The sequence below is a fragment of the Motacilla alba genome, chromosome 1 (genome assembly GCF_015832195.1).
Source record: "Motacilla alba alba isolate MOTALB_02 chromosome 1, Motacilla_alba_V1.0_pri, whole genome shotgun sequence".
Classification (NCBI taxonomy): domain Eukaryota; kingdom Metazoa; phylum Chordata; class Aves; order Passeriformes; family Motacillidae; genus Motacilla; species Motacilla alba.
The window spans coordinates 1,080,303-1,104,731 of record NC_052016.1 but is presented as its reverse complement, the minus strand read 5'-3'; the positions used below and the strand labels follow the sequence as shown (position 1 = coordinate 1,104,731).

The 24,429-nt window shown below is 55.1% G+C and overlaps 1 protein-coding gene across 2 annotated transcripts; it reads left to right on the top strand.

The window, feature by feature from the left end:
- Positions 1-6,045: 6,045 nt before the first annotated feature.
- On the top strand, positions 6,046-19,446 carry KCNE1 (potassium voltage-gated channel subfamily E regulatory subunit 1). 2 transcript variants are annotated; one of them, XM_038139684.1, is made up of 2 exons: positions 6,046-6,249; positions 16,526-19,446. In XM_038139684.1, exon 2 carries the CDS (start codon positions 16,564-16,566, stop codon positions 16,942-16,944), a length of 381 nt encoding a protein of 126 aa, XP_037995612.1. In that variant the 5' UTR covers positions 6,046-6,249; positions 16,526-16,563; the 3' UTR covers positions 16,945-19,446. The 2 variants fall into 2 exon arrangements, with proteins under 2 accessions (XP_037995612.1, XP_037995620.1); XM_038139692.1 differs by lacking the exon at positions 6,046-6,249 and adding an exon at positions 11,269-11,492.
- Positions 19,447-24,429: the final 4,983 nt, after the last annotated feature.

Sequence of the window (24,429 nt, the reverse complement as noted above, 5' to 3'; positions counted from 1 at the left end):
AGTTTCTGAAAGGAATTTCTTGTTTCATGCCCCTCTTAAAATCTGTGGGATGTTGGGGTCAGAGCTGCCCGGGGAGGTTTGGAGTCACTGTCTCTGCGAGTGTCCAGGAGGAGTCTGGATGTCTCCTTGGGGGGATGCTGGTGCTGCTGGGATGCTCCTGAAGGGCTCTTCCCACCTTGAAAATCTGGGATTAGAGCCTTGAAGCGGGACTAAACGGCTGGATCTGAAGATTTCCAGAGGCACGAGGAGGTGCCCATAGGTGGAGCTAAATATCCACCGATGGCTTTATCCTGAATAAAACCAGCTCTCAGCCTCCAGCTCTGGCTCCCATCCCCACAGCAGATGTTGGAAAAGATCTTGGACATCCCTGCCAGCCCTCGGCATTCCATGGTTTTGTGATCCCACCTTTGCAAACTGCTCCTGTGGAAATCCCTTCTCTTTGAAGGAGCGCGTGGGGCCACCCACAGGGAAAAGGGGCTGGTTCCAGATGGAAAAGGGAAATTTTGGGTGCCACTTGTGGCTCTGTAGAAGTGATCCTAATCCCCTGGGTGTGTGGGATTTGCAGGTAATAATTCCAAAGAATTCCCTGGTGGGAGGCACTGTCAGGCTGATGGGAAGAGCCTGGAGGAGACTCCTGGGAGAGCTCAGAGCCTGAAGGGGCTCTGAAAAGGAGGGAGAGGGGTTTTGTACACGGGCACAGAGTGCCAGGACACAGGGAATGGCTTTAAATTGAAGGAGGGCAGGGCTGGATGGGATTTGGGGCAGGAATTGTTCCCTGGCAGGGTGGGCAGGGGCTGGGATAAATTCCCAGAGCAGCTGGGGCTGCACCTGGATCCCTGGCAGTGCCCAAGGCCAGGCTGGACACTGGGGCTGGAGCAGCCTGGCACAGGGGAAGGTGTCCCTGCCTGTGGGACATGAAAATGATGCTGAAAATCCCTTCCAGCCCAATTCTGGGATTCTCTTAAGTGCCTTTAACAGCAGCATGGATGTTTTTTTTAACCTTTTTTAGGAGCTGAACCGTGCTGGGTCGAGCCTTTGTAAGTAAAGCAACGATCCATTTACTGATGTTATTCGAGTAGGAAAATGCAGGACTTGCCATAAAAAGCAGCTTTCCCTTCTCAGCAGCACAGCCCTCCCCAGAACTGTGCCAGCGCCTTCCCTGGAAGGCTGTGGGAGCCTGGATGGCTCCACGTGCTGCCAAGGCATGGAAAGTTCTTGCTGAATGCCTCTCCCACACAGTCCCAGTTTGGCAGAGGGATCACCGTGTGCTGCACCTGCTTTTGAATCTGCTGGACAGATTCTGGCTGCTCAGGCTGTCTCCTGGATCAGCAGGAGCTGTTGGGACGTGCAGGAATGCTGGGCTGGGAGCTGCCCCAGCACCACTGCCCTGTCATTAAAGCCGTGGCAGAGTTTCCATTCTGCTGCCCTGGCAGGGGACAGCTCCCAGAGCTGAGCTGCTGCAGAGGGGAGGGTTACTCAGCAAATTGCCTGGGGCTTCTCCTGGGTGGGTTTTAATTAGGATTTTATTATGATGTGGATTTTTTTAGTGTTGTCCGAGACTTCAGAGTGAAGAGCTGGGGCTCATCCAGACTTTCCTGGTGGGTACAGCAGCCCTGTGTTCCTTCTGGAAGATTCCCTGGAGAAACGGCCTCAGGCTGGGCCAGGGCAGGCTCAGCTTGGCCAGCAGCAGGAATTTGCCCATGGAAAGGGTGCTCAGGCCTTGGCAGGGGCTGCCCAGGCAGCTTTGCAGTGCCCATCCCTGCAGGTGTCCCCTGCAGGTGGCACTGAGTGCTCTGGGCTGGGGACAAGGTGGCCGTGGGGCACAGCTGGCACTGCATGGGCTGGCAGGGCTGGGCCAGCCCCGGGGATTTGGGGATCCTGTGATCCAAGAAACACAGGATGGGATGTCTTGGGCAGTGCCTTGTTCAGCCAGAGCCACCTCACACAGACTGGAAATGCGGTGTCCAGCCTGGCCTTGGGCACTGCCAGGGATCCAGGGGCAGCCCCAGCTGCTCTGGGCACCCTGTGCCAGCCCTGCCCACCCTGCCAGGGAGGAAATTGTTCCTAAGATCTGATCTAAAACTCTGATTTTTCACTCTGAAGCCATTCCCTGTGTGCTGTCCCTGCCTCCCCTGGGAATTGTCTCTCTCCAGGTTTCCTGGGGCTCCTGCAGGCCCTGCAAGGCCACCCTGAGCTCAGCCCAAAGCTTCTCCTGTGCAGCTGAACAATGCCAGCTGTGCCAGCCTTTGCTGCCAGCAGAGCTGCTCCAGCCCTCTGCTCATCCTGGAGCCTCCTCTGGGCTCTCTGCAGCAGCTCCAGCTCCTCCCAGGGCTGGGTTCCAGGGTCCCTGGCCATGGGCAGCCCCAGGAACGGGGCAGGATCCATGTTTGGAGTTTCTGTGTTCCAACCCAACACATGCCCTGGGTTCCTGCCTCGGTTTATTGTGTATCACCAATCAAAGTGAAATGCCAGGGGATTTTTCTTGGGGAGACAGAACAGAAGCCTTTTGTGCTGGGTTTGCTGTGGGTGGAGCTGGGGAGGCAGCAATCCTCCCCAATTATTTGCACTGACTTTGCCCTGAGTGCATTCGCTTTGTTGGCCAGTGCCCGTTTGGGGCATGGAGGGAAATCCTGGCACACCTTGAGAGGAAAAGCAGCCTTGGTTGGACACACCTGGCCAGGGGTGGCTGCTGGAGGCCTGGCCCGGGCAGCACAGGCTGGATCTGTGCTCTCCAGGGTGGCGTTGGGAGCTCACAGAGGTGCAGAGTGGATATTACAGGATATTTGTCCCCGGCAGAGTGGGCAGGCCTTGGGGTGAGCTGCCAAGCGAGGTGCTGCAGCCTGTGTCTCTGGGAGTGTTCAGGGTGTGGCCCTTGGGGTGATGCTGGTGGTGCTGGGGGATTTTCAAGGTCTCTTCCAACCCTGATGATTCTTTGACCCTGTAAAAGCCACATTTGCAGATAATTTGGTTTTTATCTCAGTTTTTTTTTTTAAAAAAAACAACCCCAAACCCAACCCAACCCGTCCTGTGATCCAAACCCACTGGAGAACTTGGATGCTTCAGCTTCAATTAAACTGAAGAGTTGATACCTTGATTATTTCAGGTTTGTTTCTTGGTATTTTGAGCAGTTCTGTGCCCTGGTTGATTGCCTGGTGTGATGAGCAGCACCCAGATCAAGGAGGGACACCTCTGTGAGGCTGGGTTGGAGTGGGATTGGAACAACCTGGCAGAGTGGAAGGTGTCCCTGCCCATGGCAGGGCTGGGATGGGATGGCATTTAAGGTCCCTCTCACACCAAACATGAATTTTTGGGTGAGATTCAAAAGAAAAAAGAATCCCATGGAAAGTTTTTCTATTGTGTGTGGGGGAAAAAGGGGTGAATTTTGAACTCCAAGTGCAGTAGAGCAAACAAAGGCTTTGTTTCCCAGCCACTGCTTCGCCCTAGAAAGCTTCACTTTGAGGGACAGCTCCCTTTGACTCCTTCCAAGAGGTTCCCTCATCCCCTGCAATTAAATCACTGCTGTCACCGTGATTAATTAATTTGCCATCAGAAGCTTTATTACATTTAGTGAAGGATGGGAAGCACCGGGGACGTTGAGGCTCAGCTTTGCTAGGGCAGAGCTGGGTGGAGGAGAGTTCCAAACAAACACCAGCATCCAGGCAAAGGATTAAAGTGTTCCCCCAGCTCCCAGCCCCTCATCATTCCCAGTGCTCCTCACTGCCCGGAGCACTCCTGTGATGGTCACAGGTGGTTAAAGCTCCTAAATGGACAAGAATCCCACTCCTTTGTTTCCATTTGGGATAAAAGGTGATGCCATGCTGAGCTTTTTGATGGGAGCTGGTCATAACTCCAGGATAAAAAAAAAAAAATCCCTTCGGTGAGATCTGCTGGAAAATATTTGGATGGACAACGTGCTGCATGAATGGGCTTTGATTAAGGGATGGGGTTTGGAAACAAAGCTTTCCAAACAAAAGGAACAACGTGCTATATCTGGCTGAGGGGTTGATCAACAGGAATTCACTTTTTCCATTTCCTTGTGTGGAACAAACAAAGGAGGCTTAAAATTAGTAAATCCCTTAGTCATGGCATTAGGAATGGCATGGTGGGGTAATCACAGAGTTATGGAATGGCTGAGTTGGAAGGGACCTTAATGATCACCCAGTGCCACCCCTGCCATGGCAGGGACACCTTCCACTGTGCCAGGCTGCTCCAAGCCCTGTCCAACCTGGACCTGAACATCCCAGGGATCCAGAGGCAGCCCCAGCTGCTCTGTGCCAGGGCCTCTCCACCTTCACAGGCAGGATTCCTTCCCAATTTCCAATCCAAAGCTACTCTCAGCTTGGCCAGCAGCAGGAATTTGCCCATGGAAAGGGTGCTCAGGCCTTGGCAGGGGCTGCCCAGGCAGCTTTGCAGTGCCCATCCCTGCAGGTGTCCCCTGCAGGTGGCACTGAGTGCTCTGGGCTGGGGACAAGGTGGCCGTGGGGCACAGCTGGCACTGCACGGGCTGGCAGGGCTGTGCCAGCCTCAGGGATTTGGGGATTCTGCAAAATCCAATGGGTTTTGTAGCAGTTTGGGATTTCCATGAAAGAACCTCTCTCCCAGTGTAAATGTGGGTGTTCCAAAGTGTCTCTGTGGGTCTGAAGCTATCTGCACCCTCAGCCTTCCCTTCACCTGCGCCCCGTTCTCTGGGGATGTTTCCTTTTCAGTCAGGAGGCAGCAGAGGTTTGGGAATTCTAAAAGCAGGGAGCCAGAGTCGCTCATTAAAACATCTCAGTAATGAAGTCCAACTCTTTTACAAACCTTGTGATTAAGGTCAGCTCATCCCTTGCTTGTGCTGATGTTATCCCTGGATTGTGACTGAGGCAACAAACCCAGGACAGGCAACACCAGAGGCTTTTTGAGTCCTGGCTGACATCCAGAGCAGGATCCAGCCTCTGCTGCTGGCCAGGGAAGAATGAGAATGCTGAGTTTAGCACCAGGAGGAATGTGTGGCGGCCTGGCTTAAGGAGGGACAGTTTCACTCTGTTCCTGACCTATTGTTTTGAGTGGGAAGGAATTCAAAAAAACTGGGATGACTTGTTCGCCCGGGAGGAAAAGAAATGCCTGAAGTAAGGAACATATGGGGGGGTGAGAGGAAGAAGGGCCTGTGTGGATAAACGTGCACCTGAGAAGTGCAGGGGGAGGGCAGGAGCAGAGCAGGAAGGAGCTGGGTGAGATTCAGGGCTGGGGAATGGGGTGGGAAGGATTTGGGGGCTGTTCCCGCTCCTGTCCATCCATGTGGGCACACAATCCCGGAATGGTTTGGGATGGGAGGACCTCAAAGCTCACCCAGTGCCACCCCTGCCATGGCAGGGACACCTCCCACTGTGCCAGGCTGCTCCAGCCCCAGTGTCCAGCCTGGCCTTGGGCACTGCCAGGGATCCAGGGATGGAATTCCATCCCAGCCCCTGCCCACCCTGCCAGGGAACAATTTCTCCCTGATCTCGAAGTCCTTCTCCCGTCACTCCATCTCCTTGTAAAAAGTCCCTCTCCAGCCCTCCTGAAGCCCCTTCAGGAACTGGAAATCTTCTGGAAGTTCCCCCTGGAGCTCTGATGATCCACAACCTTTCCAGGAGAGCCCTAAACCCCAGCCCCTCCCTATACTGTCCTTTTTTTTTTTTTTCTCTTCAGACACAAAAGAAAGAAAGGAAAACACATTTATCAGTCATGCGAAGTGCAACAGAAAGCTCAGGAGGAGGAAGGAGCTCTGAAGTTCAGAGAGCTTGGAAAGGCTGTGGTTGCCCAACCTTGGAAGTGTCCCAGGCCAGGCTGGGCAGGGCTTGGAGCAGCCTGGGACAGTGGAAGGTGTCCCTGCCGTGGCAGGGGTGGGAATGAGATGAGTTTTGAGTTAAAAAGTTCACTCTGAGCAGTGCCAGGGTGTTGGCAGGGGCAGCTGCAGCCTCGGGCATTTCAGGGAGCTCTGTCTCTGTCCCTCCTCAGACAGCGGGGGCAGATGATCGCTCCAAAATCAATTTATTATCAGCAGCAGCAGCACTTCCTCCAGCTCCCGCACGCCCCAGCTCTGTCAGTTTTTAGTGAGGCAGGAGCTGAGGAGGAGCAGCCTCTGGGCAGTGCTGGGCTCAGCCTTGGAGGTCCTCTCCAGCCCCGGTGCTCCTGGGAAGCTCCACGGTGCTGACCTGGAGAAGGAAGAGAAGGATTTGCCTGGAAGAAGGGCTTGGTGTTCTCCTCCTCAGCCAGGTGCTGCTCCAGGTAAGGATTTCAAGGCTGATTGTGGGTTTGCACGAGCTCAGCCCACACAGGTGAGCAGAGAGGCCGCATGAACACTGCCCTGAGCCCTTGTGCCAGCCAGGGAATGGCTGTGGAATCCCAGCATGGATGGGGATGGGAGGGACCTTACAGCCCATCCACTGCCACCCCTGCCACGGTGGACACCTTCCAAAAGCCCAGAAGAAGCTGCGGCTGTCTCATCCCTGGAAGTGTCCAAGGCCAGGCTGGAACAAGCTGAGACAGTGGAAATCCTGCCCATGGAATTGGATGATCCTAAAGGTCCCTCCCAACCCAAACCATTCCTGATTCCATGGCCTGGCTCCTTTCTGCTGCTCAGGAAGGTCTTTTGGGAGCAATTCCAACAGTTCTAGCTCTGCCTGGAGACCGTGAATGAGCTTTGGCTGCACTCACACCACGCTTGGAATGAATTTGCTCCTCCCAACGTGGTTAAATCCATGGAAAACTGGGCTGAGGAGGGATGAGCAGCTCAGGACAGAGCTTCTCACACCAATCCACACCAGGTCTCCGGTGAAGGCTGCAGGGCTGCAGCTGCACATCCAGGAGAACTCCCAACCCTCTCACTCCACTGGGAATCAGTGGAGCAGGAGCTGAGACTCCCGAGGTGTGGGAAGGGTGGGAATTGGGAATCAGCTGTGCTGCCCCATCTGTGTGTGCTCAGGGGAAAACCAGCCCGGCAGGAGGACACGCAGGGGCTGCCTGGAGAGAAAAGCTTATCTGGGCCTCACACCATAACACAGGCACTTGTAAAGAAGAGGAAATGAGATAAAGAAATCACTCAGGGCTGCTGAAAAACTCTGAAAAACTTCCTTGATAAGGGAGGCAAGGCTGGGGCTCACGTGCTGCGTGGGCAGAAAGCTCCAGCCCAGTGAACACAAAGGCCTCGTCCAGTTCTGTTTCTCAGGACAGAAGGTCCCCCCCGCCCTGTGGTCTGGCTCTTCTCCTGAATTGGGGGGTATTTCTGAGGTCCTTCCTTGTGCATTTGTGGAATTTGGGAAGAAAAGTTGCCTGTGGAGATGGAGAGGCCCTGGCACAGAGCAGCTGGGGCTGCCCCTGGGTCCCTGGGATGTTCAGGTCCAGGTTGGACTGAGAAGCAGAGATGTTTTATGCTCAGAAACCAATTTTCCTCTCCTGACATTCCCCAGTGATTTGGTGCAAATTCCTGGGAGCTTGGAGGGGATGTTTGGACAGATCCTTCTTCCTGCACCATGGGGGAATTCTTGGGTCTTTCATTCTTCTGACAACGCCACCATGAGAATTGGTGCATTGTCTGCATCCCTGAGCTGTGGCCTCGCTGCTGCTGCCAAGGGAAGCTCTGGATCCTGGCAGAGATTGTGCAAAGAGGGGAACCAGGTGCTCCAAACCCTTACTTTTAGGGCTTCGGGGATGTAATTAATTAATGAATTAATTGTATTAGTGCTGGGATAGCAGCAGGTGAATTATGTCCCCCTCTTGGCCACGGGAGCAGAGCTGGGACCTGGGGCCTGCCAGGAGCTGGGCTCAGCTCGGGGCACTGTGGGGCCAGAAACCAAATTATTTCTGAATTAATTCTGAATTTCTCCCATCCCAATTATTGAATGAATTCTGAATTACTGAATGAATTCTGAATTATTGAATGAATTCTGAATTTTACTGAATGAATTGTGAATTATTCCTCCCTCCCTCCTGCTCAGGAGCCCAGAGAACCCTGCCAGTGAGGGTTTGTACAGCTCTGCTCCTTCCCCCTGGTGTTCAGGGGCTGCCTTGCCACAGATAAAGATCTGGACAGAAACATGTTAGACCTCATCTAGTCCTGCACAAGGGCCACAGCAGCAGCTTCCCAAGGACAAGAGAAAATTCATTGAAAGAAAAAAGTGTATTTTAACTTTAAAGTGCCTGCTCCCCATTCTTATTTCAGTATTTCTTTCCTCAAAGCAAAAATGAGGCTGATTTAAAACCCAAAGGCCTTCCAGGAATGCAGTTCCAAGAGATCTGCAAGACCCTGTGCTGGGAAATGTCCTTTGTCACCTTCCAGAGAAAACTTCCTGAGGGATCCCATCACTCCACAGGTCGTCATTGACCCGGGGAAAATGAAATCTGTCAGTGGCTACTGACAGATCCAGGAGGGCAAAGAGGATTCCTACACCGGGTTGGAGCTCTTGAAAAATATATTAAATAATAATCTCCCAGTCACAGGTGCTCTCGAGTCCCCCCAAAGTCAAACAGAAGTTACAGATCTGCTGTGGTGGGGACACAACCTTGCCCGGGCTGGAGGTGACACTGGTGGCACTGGGAGGGGAGTGGGGCCACACAGGCTCTGGGATCTCAGAGAATGAATCCTAAAAAGGCCTAAAAGGTTTGGAACAGACCTTAAAGCTCCTTCCTGCCGTGGCAGGGACACCTTCCCCTGTGCCAGGCTGCTCCAGCCCCAGTGTCCAGCCTGGCCTGGGGCACTGCCAGGGATCCAGGGATGGAATTCCATCCCAGCCCCTGCCCACCCTGCCAGGGAGGAAATTGTTCCTAAGATCTGATCTAAACCTGTGATTTTTCACTCTGAAGCCATTCCCTGTGTGCTGTCCCTGCCTCCCCTGGGAATTGTCTCTCTCCAGGTTTCCTGGGGCTCCTGCAGGCCCTGCAAGGCCACCCTGAGCTCAGCCCAAAGCTTCTCCTGTGCAGGTGAACAATGCCAGCTGTGCCAGCCTTTGCTGCCAGCAGAGCTGCTCCAGCCCTCTGCTCATCCTGGAGCCTCCTCTGGGCTCTCTGCAGCAGCTCCAGCTCCTCCCAGGGCTGGAATTCCCGAGCTGGCACCAGCAGCGAGCTGGGATGTCACCAGGGCTCAGCAGAGCCCCCCTGTCCCCACAGAGGGGCTTCCCTCCCCTCCAGGCACCCTCTGTCCTCTCCCTGTGTCCTGTGGGGTGGGAGGGTGACCCCACAGCTGGCTGGGGGACACCAGAGCCCTGCCCTGGGACGAGGGGACAAGGAATGGCTGCAGTGCCCTCCCTGGGCCCGGCCTGCCCCCACAGCTCCCTGCCCTGGCACGGACACCTCTGCCACCCCAGACCCTCTGTCACCCCAGATCCTTGCTCCTGTCCCACACCCCCTCGCCAGGCGTTCAGGGAAGAGGCAGGCTGGCCCAGGAAGTGACAGGATCAGATTTTGTCCCAGATTTCCCCGGTGAGGAGGAAGCAGGGCTGGACTGTGCTGTCACTGACCACCCACGCCCTCCTCCTCCTCTTCCTCCTCCTCCCTCATGGATCTCTCACTGTGGCCACCCCAGAGGGAGCCTTTGCTGCCCTAACCCCGTTTCTGAGCCTTCTGCATCGCTGCTTTGACCCATTTCTTTCACCAAATGGATTTATCCGCAAGTGCACTTTCCCTGAGCAGCCCTGGCCCGTCCTCCCACAGCTTTTCCTGGTGATGCTCCGGGGCTGGGTTAAACTCTGGGGCACGTTTCAGCCATTTGGGGAGTTCACCCGCTCAGCCACAACCTTTCTTCACATCCCAGGGTTTTGGTGGCCTCAAACTGGTGCCACTGGTCTGGGGAAGGGAATCTCCTCCCCTTTAAAATCCACCTCAAAAGGGGAGTTCCCTGGGGGCTGTGAAAACAAGAGGATCAGATCCTGCTCCAGGCTCCCAGGGGCAGGGGAGAACTGAACTGGGCTGCCCTGGAGAGGGCAGAGAGGCAGATTTTCCCAGAGACTTGGGTCAGGGTAAGGAATGAATCCCACGGCCTGCTCCTTCACTGAGACGCAGCAACAGCTCAGGCAGGCAAGGGGAGCAGGGGCAGCATCCTCACCCTGAGGAAAAATGCAATAAAGCTCTGGGAAAGAGGGCAGCGAGAAGATGCTGAGATGTTTTCACCCATTTGTTTAAATGCCTCAATCACCACCTCAGTTCCTCTCTCCAGCTGCTGCCCAGGCAACAGCAGCTGGCAAAGAGTGTCAGGCAAGGAGGAGCCATCCCATCCCATCCCATCCCATCCCATCCCATCCCATCCCAATTTCAATCCAAACCAATCCATCCCAATCCCTACCATCCCATCCCATCCCAATCTGAATCTGAATCCAATCCCATCCCATTTTATCCCACCCCATCCCAATCCCAATTTCAATCCCATCCAACCCCATCCCATCAATCCCATCCCAACCCATCCCATCCCACCCAATCCCAATCCCAATCCCAATCCTAATCTCAATCCAATCCCATCCCATCCCATCCCATTATCCCATTCCTATCTGAATCTGAATCCAATCCCATCCCATTTTATCCCACCCCATCCCCATCCCATCAATCCCATCCCAAGCCCATCCATCCCATCCCAACTCATCCCACCCCATCCCAATCCCAATCTCAATCCAATCCTCATCCCACCCCATCCCAATCCCAATCTCAATCCAATCCTATCCATCCCAATCCCTCCCATCCCAATCTGAATCTGAATCCAACCCCATCCCATTTTTTCCCACCCCATCCCCATCCCAATCCCAATCTCCATCCCATCCCATCCCTTCAGCGAGGAGTTTGAGGGGACACCTGAAATGACCTCGCCTTCCTCCTCCCAGCCCAAAACGTGCAACATCCCTGGGGGATGGAGCAGGGCAGCGTCTCTGGGAATGTCCCAAACCCCGGAGCCTTCCTGGAGCAGAGCAGCCTGAGCTCGGGGGTGCAGCACCCAGGGAGGGGCTGGGGCTGGCCCAGGAGGGATTTAGGGTGGATTTTAGGGCAAGGTTCTTCCCCAGAGGCTGCTGGCACTGCCCAGGCTGCCCAGGCAATGGGCACGGCCCCGAGGCTGCCAGAGCTCCAGGAGCCTTTGGCCAGCGCTGCCAGGGGTGCCCAGGCTGGGCTTGCTGGGCTCTGGGCAGGGCAGGGGTGGCACTGGGGGATCCACGGGGGTAATTCCCACTCGGGAATTCCATGATTCCCTCTCTCCTGCGCTGCTCTGGCTGCACATTTGCCATGCCAGCAGCTGCGGTGCCCCCTCAGCACCTCCCACCTGGGCACCTGCAGCGGGCACGGCTCTGCTGCCCTCCCTCCCTCCCTCCCTCCTTCCTCCCTCCCTCCCTCCTTCCTCCTCCCAGCCCGGCTTTTCCCTGCTCGCCTCTGCCAGCACGGGACAGTGCCAGCCGGGCTGGTGGCCCTGCAGCAGCCAGAGCCGGCTGAGCCCCCGCACCCATCCCGGGCCGGCATCTCCGCGCCTCTCCTGGCCCAGGAGGGGCTGGAGCCCGCAGGTGTGTCCGGGATGGGAGCAGGGCTGGAAAAATGGGAACGTGCAGGAGGAGCCCGGGGGCTCAGCAGGGCTGAACTGATGGAGGAGCAGAGCCGGGGCTCCGCTGCCGGGGTTTGTCTGCGGCTCCAGCCCGGCCGGGGTTTGCTCCCCGGGGCAGCTGCATCCCGGGATTCGCCGCGCTGGGGGGGATTAGGGAGGAGGGCTGGGGTTCCACCTTGGAATTGCAGGGTAGCTACATGATGTGTGCAAGAAAACTGCATTTCTGACTTGGGAGCAGAGAAAAGTGGGGTTTGGGGACAATTCACTGGGGGTTTGGGGACAATTCAGTGTCCCCACTGCACAGGTGCTCTTTAAAGCCATGCCAGGAGCTGAGGTGGTGCTGGGGTTCCACTTTGGAATTGCAGGATAGCTACATGCTGTGTGCAAAAAAAAACTGGATTTCTGGCATGGGAGCAGAGAAAAGTGGGGTTTGGGGACAATTCAGGGTGGGTTTGGGGACAACTCAGTGGGGTTTGGGGACAATTCAGTGTCCCCACTGCACAGGTGCTCTTTAAAGCCACTCCAGGAGCTGAGGTGGTGCTGGGGTTCCACTTTGGAATTGCAGGATATCTACATGCTGCGTGCAAGAAAACTGGATTTCTGGCATGGGAGCAGAGAAAAGTGGGGTTTGGGGACAATTCAGTGGGGGTTTGGGGACCATTCAGTGGGGGTTTGGGGACAATACAGTGTCCCCACTGCACAGGTGCTCTTTAAAGCCACACCAGGAGCTGAGGTGGGGTTTTACTTGGGATAGCAGGATATCTACATGCTGTGTGCAAGAAAACTGGATTTCTGGCACAGGAGCAGAGAAAAGTGGGGGTTTGGGGACAATTCAGGGCAGGTTTGGGGACAATTCAGTGTCCCCCACTGCACAGATGCTCTTTAAAGCCACACCAGGAGCTGAGGTGGGGTTTTACTTGGGATAGCAGGATAGCTGCAGGCTGTGTGCAAGAAAAGTGAGTTTCTGGCATGTGAGCAGAGAAAAGTGGGGTTTTGGGGACAATTCAGTGGGGGTTTGGGGACAATTCAGTGGGGTTTGGGGACAATTCAGTGCCCCCACTGCACAGGTGCTCTTTAAAGCCACGCCAGGAGCTGCGGTGGTGCTGCCCGGGTGAGCAGGGAAGGACGGGCCTGGGCGGGCAGGGGAGGCTGCAGAGTTGCCACCCCCAGGTGGGGCTGCAGGAGGTGTTCGCAGACCCCAGAGCTGCAGATCCCTCCCTGCAGCAGCTCTCCCTCCCGGCCGGGGCAGCAGCAGTGCCCTGGATGCTGCGGGGTTGCAAAATTCCCGGCAGCTGGGGTGAGGAAATGGGGCTCCCTTGTGCAATGGGATCGGTGTCACAGCTACTCATCCCTGAAGGAATGGCAGGGAAACGAGCCAGGGAGGTCACTGGATCCTTCATGGCACTGGAGAAGCACCAGAACGTTTGGGAGGCAGAAAATCTGGGAGGTGGGTGATGTGCTGTGCTGATTTTTTTGCTGAGAGTAGCACAGGATTGGATTCTGTGCCATCGAACCCCAGGAAATGGGGATAGAGCTGTTTTCCTGAAGGTGAGTGTTGCTCTAAACTGCCTGGGTTTCTGGGGCTGGCTGCTGATGCTTTTGGCAGCAAGGGGAGAGAGGGTTGGGGATGTTTGCTTGGTGGAAATGGAAACAGAGGTGCTCTGATTTGGGAGAGCTGAGCAAACGCTGCTAAAATCTGTCACTTCACATCCACCTGTTTGTGTGATTAAAATCGCCTTGAAACCTCAGCGGGGAAGAGAAATAGAGGCAGCCAAGAGTCAGTTTTTATGGAATGCTGGAATGGTTTGGGCTGGGAGGGAACTCAAAGCCCACCCAGTGCCACCCCTGCCACGGCAGGGACACCTTCTCCTGTGCCAGGCTGCTCCAGCCCCAGTGCCCAGCCTGGCCTGGGGCACTGCCAGGGATCCAGGGGAGCCCCAGCTGCTCTGGGAATTCCATCCCAGCCCCTCATTTCCATCACAGGGAAATGAGGGACTGGAATGGAATTATGGACACATCCCCTGTGTGCTGTCCCTGCCTCCCCTGGGAATTGTCTCTCTCCAGGTTTCCTGGGGCTCCTGCAGGCCCTGCAAGGCCACCCTGAGCTCAGCCCAAAGCTTCTCCTGTGCAGCTGAACAATGCCAGCTGTGCCAGCCTTTGCTGCCAGCAGAGCTGCTCCAGCCCTCTGCTCATCCTGGAGCCTCCTCTGGGCTCTCTGCAGCTCTCAGTGCTCGAGGACAAAATTCCTGTTGGGCTCCAAAGCTGGGTGTCACAGTTTTTAGGTGTGTTCCAGGACAGAAAATTCCCTTTTTCCGTTGGAACCCTGGTGGCACCAGCAGCCTCTGGCAGCAGCTGCTCCTCTGGAGCTGAGCTGCTGGAGATCAGCCCAGGGCAGGAAGGGCTGGGCTGGAGCTGAAGGTGCCCACTGGGCTGGGTGCCCTCCACTGGGAGCAGGATCCAGGCTCTGGGATGAGGATCCAAGCTGTGGCAGCAGGATCCAGGTTCAAGGATCAGGATCCAGGCTGAGGGATCAGGATCCAGGCTGAGGGAGCAGGATCCAGGCTGTGGCAGCAGGATCCAGGATTAGAGGAACAGGATCCAGGATTAGGGGATCAGGATCCAGGATTAGGGGATCAGGATCCAGGCTGTGAGATCAGGATCCAGGTTTAAGGATCAGGATCCAGGTTTAGGGATGAGGATCCAGGCTCTGGGATCAGGATCCAGGCTGAGGGATCCAGGCTCCTTTGGAGCAGACAGAGCCTGTGCTGTGCCTTTGTTGGGAAGCAGCCAGTGCCAGTCAGGGGGTTCCAGTCAGCCCTGCCATCCCCACAGCTGGCAGCAGCTCCATGAGGGGCCAGATCCAGCTGCAATTCCCTGTGTTTGGAGTCCCAAGTCACTCTGCAGCTCTGCTGTGACATTGCCATGGCCTCAGCTCCCACAGAGGCACCAGGAGCTCTCCAGAGGCTCCCCTTGGCCTCTCCCCATCCAGCTGGGCTCACCCTGGGGTGGCTTTGGCAGCTCTGGCACCCCACGGCTGCAGGGACAGGTCATGAAATCCCAGAATCCCAGACTGGTTTGGGTTGGGAGGGAGCTCACAGCCCACCCAGTGCCACTCTGCCATGGCAGGGACACCTTCCCCTGTGCCAGGCTGCTCCAGCCCCAGTGTCCAGCCTGGCCTAGGATGGAGCTACAGAAACCTGGAGAGAGACAATTCCCAGGGCATGCAGGGACAGCACCCAGGGAATGGCTGCCAGTGCCAGAGGGCAGGGCTGGGTGGGATCTTGGCAATGAGGAATTGTTCCCTGGCAGGGTGGGCAGGGGCTGGGATGGAATTCCATCCCTGGATCCCTGGCAGTGCCCAAGGCCAGGCTGGACACTGGGGCTGGGAGCAGCCTGGCACAGGGGAAGGTGTCCCTGGGTGGCATTGGGTGGGCTCTGAGGTCCCTCCCAGCCCAAACCATTCCATGATTCCACGAGAATTCCCCACCCCGTGCTGGATCTCTCAGTGCTTCAGCCTCAGACCTGTGAGTGCTCAGATAAAGATTTCCCAATGAAAATCAGCACTGGGAGTCATTAATTTACAATCAGCTCCTGTGCGTGACCCTCTCCATGCCTGCGGGAGCTCCGTTCCCTTGGCTGGGAATGTTCTCCTCCCGAGGGACACTGGGGACAAGAGCAGAGCCCTGGCTCTGTCCCCCCGCTTCAGCAGCTCCTTGTGCAGCTTGGATTCCCCGGAAAGGCACGAACAAAGCCCAGGCAGCCTCCAGGTACCCGCTGTTCCTGCAGGGTCATTCCCGGCAGCTGGAGGCTGTGCCCAGCCGAGCTCCCTCCCACGCAGAGCTCCTGGAAAACATCGCCGAGCTGCCACCATCCCCTGCCACAGGTGTCACCGCTGCCCCGGGCTGCCTTTCAGCCTGGACGGATTAGGAATGGTCCTGATGTACTTCCTCCTCAAAATCCCCCAGCAACAATGGCTGAGTGCTCTGGGGGAGGATTCGCCGAGCTGCTCCCGTGGGTTTAAAGCTGTGGGAAACTCTGAGAGCCACCCCGGGGGTGCCAAGGTCACCCTGAGTGACAGTGCCCCACTCCGGTGGTCCAGGGACGTTGGTGTCTCCTTTTCCAGACTCTTTTAAATGAGGGGCTGTGGTGGGGCCGTCAGTCCTGGATGAGGAAAGGCTGGCACAGCTGGCATTGTTCAGCTGCACAGGAGAAGCTTTGGGCTGAGCTCAGGGTGGCCTTGCAGGGCCTGCAGGAGCCCCAGGAAACCTGGAGAGAGACAATTCCCAGGGCATGCAGGGACAGCACACAGGGAATGGCTTCAGAGTGAAAAATCACAGGTTTAAATCAGATCTTAGCAACAATTTCCTCCCTGGCAGGGTGGGCAGGGGCTGGGATGGAATTCCATCCCTGGATCCCTGGCAGTGCCCCGGGCCAGGCTGGACACTGGGGCTGGAGCAGCCTGGCACAGGGGAAGGTGTCCCTGCCATGGCAGGGGTGGGACTGGGTGGGAATTCTCCAAGCCTGGCAGAAGGCTCACACAGTGTGCAAACCTGGAGATGAGAAATGCTGCCGTAGAAACGCCCTGGAATAGGACAGACATTGCTGGGAGAGAAATGGAGCTGGAAACAAGTTTCAGTGGATGGCCTTGCAAATAAAATGGGATAGCTTGGAGAAGCAGAACTGGGAAAGAGGCATTGCAGTGGCAGCCACGAGGGGGAATTCTAGATGAGTGGCTTTAAGGCGCTTACAGCACGGTGTGGCTGAAGCTGATAGGCCAAGAAACACTTGTGATGTATTGTAATTAGGAAATAATTGGCTTCTGATTGTGATGGTGTGAATGATCACATCTGGATTGTCTCACCCCTCTCATGAGACCGAAAATGGAATGAAAGTTTTTAAAACACCTCTCAGTCTTGAAACACCCATCTCTGGGTCAGAAAAGAGCTTAATTTGACATTTATCTGACTCCACCCTCCGATTTTTATCCTTTTCCAGCCAAAGGAAGGGAGAGGTGCCAAGGACAGAAAATCCAAATGTTGGTGCTGTCGAACACCACGGCCCTGAACCTGCTCCTCTCCAAACTGCTCCAGGAGTGCCTGGAACGCACCAACAGCTCCTCTGCTTCCCAGGAGAGCAGTGCCAGCGGCAGCCTGGCCATCATCTACGTGCTGCTGATGCTGGGGCTCTTTGGCTTCTTCACCGTGGGCGTGATGGTGACCAACCTGCGGGCGCGGCGCCTCGAGGGGCCCCGCGACCCCTACAACACCTACATCGCCACCGACGCCTGGCACAAGAAGGACAGGGAGTACTTCCAGGCCAAGGTCCTCGAGAGTTACAAGCTCTGCTGTGTCCTGGAGAACCAGCTGGCCGTGGAGCAGCCGGGCAGGAAGATCCCCGAGGAGAAATCTTCCTAGGGAGAAGCGGGGAAGGATCGCACGCGGCACGGGGACGGTGCGAGCGGCGCCCGCTGCGGGTCAGGGGAGCTGCTGGCCCTTCTGCAGAGCCACGGGTCCTGGCCAGGCTGGAGGAGCAGCGGTGGTGAAGCTGATGGATGTGGGAGATCCCAGTGCTGCCCCAGTGCCCGGCACGGGCGTCGCGCGGGGAGCACCGCGAGGCAACATCGGGATTCACGCGGAACACCGTGGAGTCATCAGCTTCACCTCCTGGCCCAGGGCCTCATCCCTCAGAGGGCAGGGATGGATGGGATTTGGGGAATAAATCTGCCCTGGGGAGGCTGGAATTCCCAGAGCAGCTGGGGCTGCCCCTGGATCCCTGGCAGTGCCCAAGGCCAGGCTGGACACTGGCACACGGAACACCATGGACTCATCAGCTTCACCTCCTGACCCAGGGCCTCATCCCTCAGAATGGGATTTTGGGAATAAATCTGCCCTGGGCAGGGATGGAATTCCCGGAGCAGCTGGGTCTCCCCTGGATCCCTGGCAGTGCCCAAGGCCAGGCTGGACACTGGGGCTGGGACAGCCTGGCACAGGGGAAGGTGTCCCTGCCACGGGAATGGGATGGGTTTGATCTCCCGTCCAACCCAAACCTTTCTGGGATTCCCTGATCCTCCACAGAGGCAAATCTTGGTGTTGCTGGTGTGAAATTAGAGCCTAATTAGGACCTCATTAAGAACCAAACACAGGGCAGAGGTGTTAACTGCCAAGCATGGCTTAGACATTTGATTTCCAGAAAGACCAAATTCTCCCAAGAAATAGCAGCTGAAAGATTTCATTTTCATTTTTGTCCAGCTTAGAATAATGATTTTATAAATTGTACAGTGCTGTGGTAATCTGTTTCCTTCAGCATCATGCCCCTCTTAGTGATAAAACATTAGGAAAATATTCCCAATTTTTTGTCTGAAAAATATTTCCATGGCAGAACGCAGACGTTGCAGGGACACTTTAGTGACTGTGACGGATGTGGCACTTGGGGACATGGTTAATACTGGGTTAAGGGCCGGACTCAAAGGGCTTTTCCAACCTCAGTGATTCCAGGATTCTGATTCCTAGCAGGTCTCCCAGACTGCACCTGCTGGGACCAGTCAAGTTAATTTCCTTCCTGTGGATGGGGCTTGATCCTGGCAGCAAAATCCACGTGCAAAGACTGGCTCTGTGCCATCTGTGCTATGGATGTGGGGAACATTCCCAAATTTCAATCCCAATTAATTATTGCACGAGCCCCAAGTGCCAGCCCCTGGTTGGGAAGGGAATTCCCACTGTGGGAAGAGCAATTCCATAATTTCTGCTGTTAAATCACCCAGAGGTGCTGGCTGTGCCTAGCTCAGGTTCCATCAGCAGCTCCCAGGTGTCCATCCAAGGATCCAACACAAAACCCAGGAAGGTTTTTCCGCCTTTCCCTCCTCCACAGGAGGGACAGGGCAGCCAAATTCAGCTGCTGTGGCACCAACATTCAGCTTCTGTGAGAGGAGAAATCCATCTCCCCTGGGCATTGTGTTCCCTAAAAGAACAGCTTGGAGCTGCCTTGGGGTGAAGGAAGCAGCACTCTGGGCAGGAGTGGGGATTTTATTCCTGCCCTGCAGACACAAATCCCATTTTTGGCTGTGGGGGAGGCCGGGAAGAGGAGCAGAGCAGCTGCTTCCAAGGCAAGGTGAGAGCAGAGAGCTTGGAGAGGGAAGCAATGCCAGCAGAGCCCCTTTCCAGGCATTTTAGAACTGCTCTTCCATCTAAGCAACATTCCAGCCGTGTCTGTGTTCCCAGAGCACTCAGGACACTCAAAATGCAGGGTTGGTGTTTCAAAATTATATTTATTTAGTGCCTACCATTAGGCTGAGGACAAGATCCACGATTTTGGTGTCTGGAGCAGCTTGGAAAATCTCCAGCAACTTAATTATCCCAGTCACTTTTTCCTCTGGAGGAATGACAACCCAAGCCCAGCTCTGGAAAAATGTTGATTTCTCAGCCTGGGCACTGCTCTTTTGGGATCTCACTGTTTAGGACTTGCCCTGGCAGAGGATTTACAGAGCCAGACCCTTGGGCTTGGCTTAAACTTGCACCAAAAATTGCCTTTAATGACGTGAAACCTTTTAATGAGTTAAAACCTTCAATCCATGGAAACATTTAATGGCATTAAACCCTAGGAGTGAAGCTCATCCCCAGGGCTCCCTCCTGCAGCTCTCCCTCCACCCCAGGTATTTGCAGGGATTTGGGGTCATTTTCTTTCCATAGCTCCAGGGGGGTTATTTGTGAGGAGGGTGATGCTCAGCATCAATTGTACCCCATTTCCCCCCCTCTTTTAGCAGCTCTGCCTTTTTATTTAACTGAAATTAAAAAAAGAGAGAAGCTTTGCTGTGCCACCCTCACCCCTGGGTGCCTGTGGTGGATTCACACCTTGCACCTTTCATTCTTGGAGTTCTTTTCTTCCTCTGGTTTTTTTTTTTTCCCACTTGCACAGAGCAATAAAATGTGAATTTCAAGCGCTGCTCGTGGCCTCAGATGTTGTTTTTTCCTCCCAACCTGTTCCACAGGCTCGGGGCAGGGGGCAGATCCTCCCCAGCGGGCACCCACTCACCCGTCCCCTCTCTCCACCCGATTAACCAGGGCCAGGCAGCTGCTGGGACCTCTCCAGAGCGCCCAGAAGGAATATCAAATGCACCAATCAAATGCACAAACATCGAAATAGCAGCGGGGAATTCTTCACCTGGAGCTGGCTCCCGGGGTTTGCAGCCCCCAAGGCCGCTTTGGCTCGGGTGCCAGCTGGGCACGGCTCCCTGCCCCGGGCAGCCAGGCTTGGGGGGGCATTCCAGCCCCATGGAATGACAGCGGGGCTGGAAAAAGCCATGGAAGTGTTGGAGTGAGTCCAGGGGAAGCCATGGAGATGTTCTGAGGGCGCTGGAGCCAGGCTGGGAGAGCTGGGGGTGCTCACCTGGAGAGGAGAAGCTCCAGGGAGAGCTCAGAGCCCCTGGCAGGACCTGAAGGGGCTCCAGGAGAGCTGCAGAGGGACTGGGGACAAGGATGGAGGGACAGGAGCCAGGGAATGGCTTCAAAGTAGGATTGGATGGGATCTTGGGAGTTAGGAATTGTTCCCTGGCAGGGCGGGCAGGGGCTGGGATGGAATTCCATCCCCGGATCCCTGGGCCATCCCACTCTCCAATCCAATCCTTCTGCCAGTTCAAAGCCCGTCTCCACCTGTCCTCAAGAAATCCAGTCTCGCAGAGCTGTGAGCATGGCCCAGGCCCAGCTTAGGGACAGCCAGGTGCCAATTCCAGCTGGAAGGAAAGGTGAGGGCAGCACTGAGGGAAACACATCCCAGGAATGACCCCAGGAGTTCATCTCCAGCCAGGGAAGCGAATCTGTGCTGCTCTGGGGCAGCTCTGACCTGCTGAGATGGAGGGCTCAGCCTCTGCCCTCCCCATCCTGGAGAACTCCAAGCTCTTCTTTCCCACCTCGTGGGGAACTTGCACCTGCAGCAGGTGGGTTTTTGTTTTAGCAGCAGAAATCTTCAGGGCAGCAGGGATGGGAATGTGTGAGTAAACTCTCCTTTGTCTCCTTAAAAAGGAAAAAGCCCAGAAGTTTCTCTCCTCAATGAGGTGAAAAGGCATCTTATAGGACTTGGGGGATTCACCTCAAACTTAAGGATAGCCAGCTGGACAGGAGCCAAAAATCCTGCTTGAGCAATTTACTAAAAAAAGAAGAGAACAAAGGAACTCATGGCTTTTGTGAGGTGTTTTCCCAGGAGCAAGAACCTCTTGCACCTAGCTCAGTTTTTCTCTGTGAAAAGTTTTATTATTTTGCCTTTTATTTAAACCTTTTGGTTTCCATCACTGCCACAGAAGCCATCCTGCTGATTTTGTGCCTTCTGAGCTTTCTTGGGTGTGATATAAATCTCCAAAAGCTTATGAGACCTGGCTCAAAGAAAGCATCTATCAGGAGACGAAACCCCTGGGACTGAACAGCCCAGCTGGAAAATCCTTCCCAGCCAAAGCCCCGTGAGTCTGCAGAGAGCTGCCCTCTGCCACTCGGAGTTATCAGGGCTATCTTTATTTGCAGCTGGGTCAGACCTGCTAAACCTGGAAACTTGTTCAGAGACAAGAGGAGGAAACTGATAAAAATAGAAGATAGGAGCGATCAGAAGCGAGCAGAACATTCTTTACAGCTGATAACCGCTCTTATCTCGTGTAATATTTCCCTGGCGTCCTGTTTCAGTTTTACACGTTGTTATCACTGCCCCAAACTCGGTCCCCGATCTCCTGGTCCAGCTGGAGCCCTGGGCTGGGCACGTGGAAGCTGCAGGGAGCCTTTCTCACGGGTGGAAAACGCCAACCACTTGGTTTTAAAAATTTAAAATTTAATAGGAATGAAATGGTCATAAAAATAGGAATATAATTAGAGTAATAAAAATTTGAAGAGTTGAGGTTAGGACAACACAAGACAATAAGAACAAAGAGTTAAGGACAGTCCGGGTGCCTTTTCTGGGCAAAATAAGCCTGAAAAAGGACCCACGTTAACAGAGGATTAACCCTTAAAAGCAACAGCCTGCTGCATATTCATACACCTCATCCATGAGGTATAAATCCCATCCAAACAAAGGATTCTGGCTGGGCAGTGTCAGCTCCTTCCCCTGAATCCTGACGGCATCTCCAAAACTGAGCAAGGCGGGAAGAAGTTCGTTTCTTCTGAAAAAAGAGCAATAAATCCTCTTTATCTGAAAGATTTCGGTGTCCTGTGGCTGCTGTCTGGTGCGAGCACCTCATTCCTTTCTGTAAAAAATATCCCACACGCACAGTTTCTATTTTAACACTTCGTTAGGACCTAAAGCTGTATTTGAGAAGATTAATAATAACATATTAAAATAAAATTAAACATAACTTTGGTAATACATACAGCATAACTTTCTAACACAACACGTATAATATTCATCCTCATATTTTCAAAAAGCCAATCACAAAACAGGCATTTTCCACAGGAGGAATGGCTGGGATCAGGAGAGGGATTGGGATTGTGCCCCTGAGCCCCTCAGGTGATTCCCCAGCTGCAGAGCTGCCCCAGCCCTGGGCCCAGCCCTGGGAGGAGCTGGAGCTGCTGCAGAGAGCCCAGAGGAGGCTCCAGGATGAGCAGAGGGCTGGAGCAGCTCTGCTGGCAGCAAAGGCTGGCACAGCTGGCATTGTTCACCTGCACAGGAGAAGCTTTGGGCTGAGCTCAGGGTGGCCTTGCAGGGCCTGCAGGAGCCCCAGGAAACCTGGAGAGAGACAATTCCCAGGGGATGCAGGGACAGCACACAGGGAGTGGCTTCAGAGTGAAAAATCACAGGTTTAAATCGGATATTAGGAACAATTTCTTCCCTGGCAGGGTGGGCAGGGGCTGGGATGGAATTCCACCCCTGGATCCCTGGCAGTGCCCAAGGCTGTGACTGTATAGGGATGTGCCCCCTGTTAACAGAGTGACCAAACTGTCCTTTGTCCCCTCAAAAAAGAAATAAGCCCAAAAGTTTTTCTCCTCCATGAGGTCAAAAGACACCTCACAGGACCTGGGGGATTCACCTCAAACTTAAGGATAGCCAACTGGACAGGAGCCAAAAATTCTGCTTCAGCAATTTGCTGGAAAGAGAACAAAGGGACTCATGGCTTTTGTGAGGTGTTTTCCCAGGAGCAAGAGCCTCTTGCAGCTCGCTCGGTTTTTCTCTGTGAAGAGTTTTATTATTTTGCCTTTTATTAAAACCTTTCTGTTTCCATCAGTGCCACAGAAGCCACCCTGCTGCTTTTGTGCCTTCTGAGGTGGCTGAGCTATCTCGGGTGGGAAACAGACCTCCAGGAACTTACAGACCTGGCTCAGAGAGACCCTGAGTTCAGGTGGGGTGGGATGGATGGCCTTGAAGGTCCCTCCCAGCTCCCACATTCTGGGGTTCTCTGGTGCTTCTGGTACCTCCAGGTGCATTTGGAGGAGCTCCTCACAGCACAAGCCATGAAGGGCCACCACAGCTGTGGTGACAGGGCAGAGCTTCCCCCACCTTGTGCCCTCCTGTGATCCCTGATGGCTCCCAGCAGTGAAACACCAGAGCTGCAAAGCTCTTGGAGGAGTTCCATGGCTATTTTCAGCTTTCATCAGCACACGCCAGTCTTTAATGCTCAGTTTTCCTGCTCGGCTCTCATCCTCCTGCGGGGACAGCACCGCTCCTCCTCTGCTGTCCCCTCTCGTCCCCTGGTGTCCCCAGCAGCCACCCCTGCTGGCTCAGCCGTCCCAGCGTGATGTTGTCTTGGCCAAGGGCTCCCTAATGCGCAGCCTGTGGTTGGAAACAGGATGTGAAGCACAGGATGGGAGTGGCAGCCCGGCCGGGAGGTGACACCGCGCGCTCGTGTCCCTGGAGCCCGGCCCAAAACGTGAACGCGAGGCCACAGAAATGGGGATTTCATTTTGGAATTCTTGCCTGGTTGCTCCCCAGGCGCGACCCGAGGGTGATGTGCAGGGTTCTGCTGCCGGGGCTGAGTCAGGAGCGGCGGAGGCTGGATGTGGCTCTGAGCCAGGTCCTGATGCGGATCCTGCACGTGACGGGGAGCAGGGATGGGGCTGGGATGGGACTGGGATGGAGCAGGGATGGGACTGGGATGGGACTGGGATGGGACTGGGATGGAGCAGGGATGGGGCTGGGATGGAGCAGGGATGGGGCTGGGATGGGACTGGAATGGAGCAGGGATGGGGCTGGGATGGGGCTGGAATGGGACTGGGATGGAGCAGGGATGGGGCTGGGATGGGGATGGGGATGGGATGAGACTGGAATGGAGCAGGGATGGGGCTGGGATGGGACTGGAATGGAGCAGGGATGGGGATGGAGCAGAGATGGAGCTGGGATGGAGCTAGGATTGGGATGGAGCAGGAGTGAGACAGGGATAAGGCTGGGATGGGGCTGGGATGGAGCCAGGATGGAGCTGGGATGGGGATGGGAGAAGGTTGGGATGGAGATGGGATGGGGCTGGGATAGAGCTAGGATGGGACTGGGATGGAGCTGGGATGGGACAGGGATGGGACTGGGATCGAGCTGGGATGGGGCTGGGATTAGGATGGAGCAGGGATGAGACTGGAATAGAGCTGGGATGAGACTGGGATAGAGCTGGGATGGAGTAGGGATGGAACTGGGATGACACATGGGCTGGAGCTCGTTCTGTGGGGCAGGGCAGGCCCTGGCATTCTCCTGGTGAGGTGGGATTTTTTAGGGATTTGCAGAGAATTAAATTGTTTGTGGGATTTTCAAAAGGAAGAAAAGCACTGTCCCAACCTGCTGTGTTTATCAGACGTGTTTGTGGGTTTATTCCATACATTTGAAGAGTTTATTCCATTAAATTCCCCATTCCAGGAGGAGGATGAGGCTGCCCCTCCTGCAGGGACCACACCAGTGTGTCCCAGTTGCATCTGGGGAAACCCAGTAAATCCCAGGGTAGGTGGCTCAGA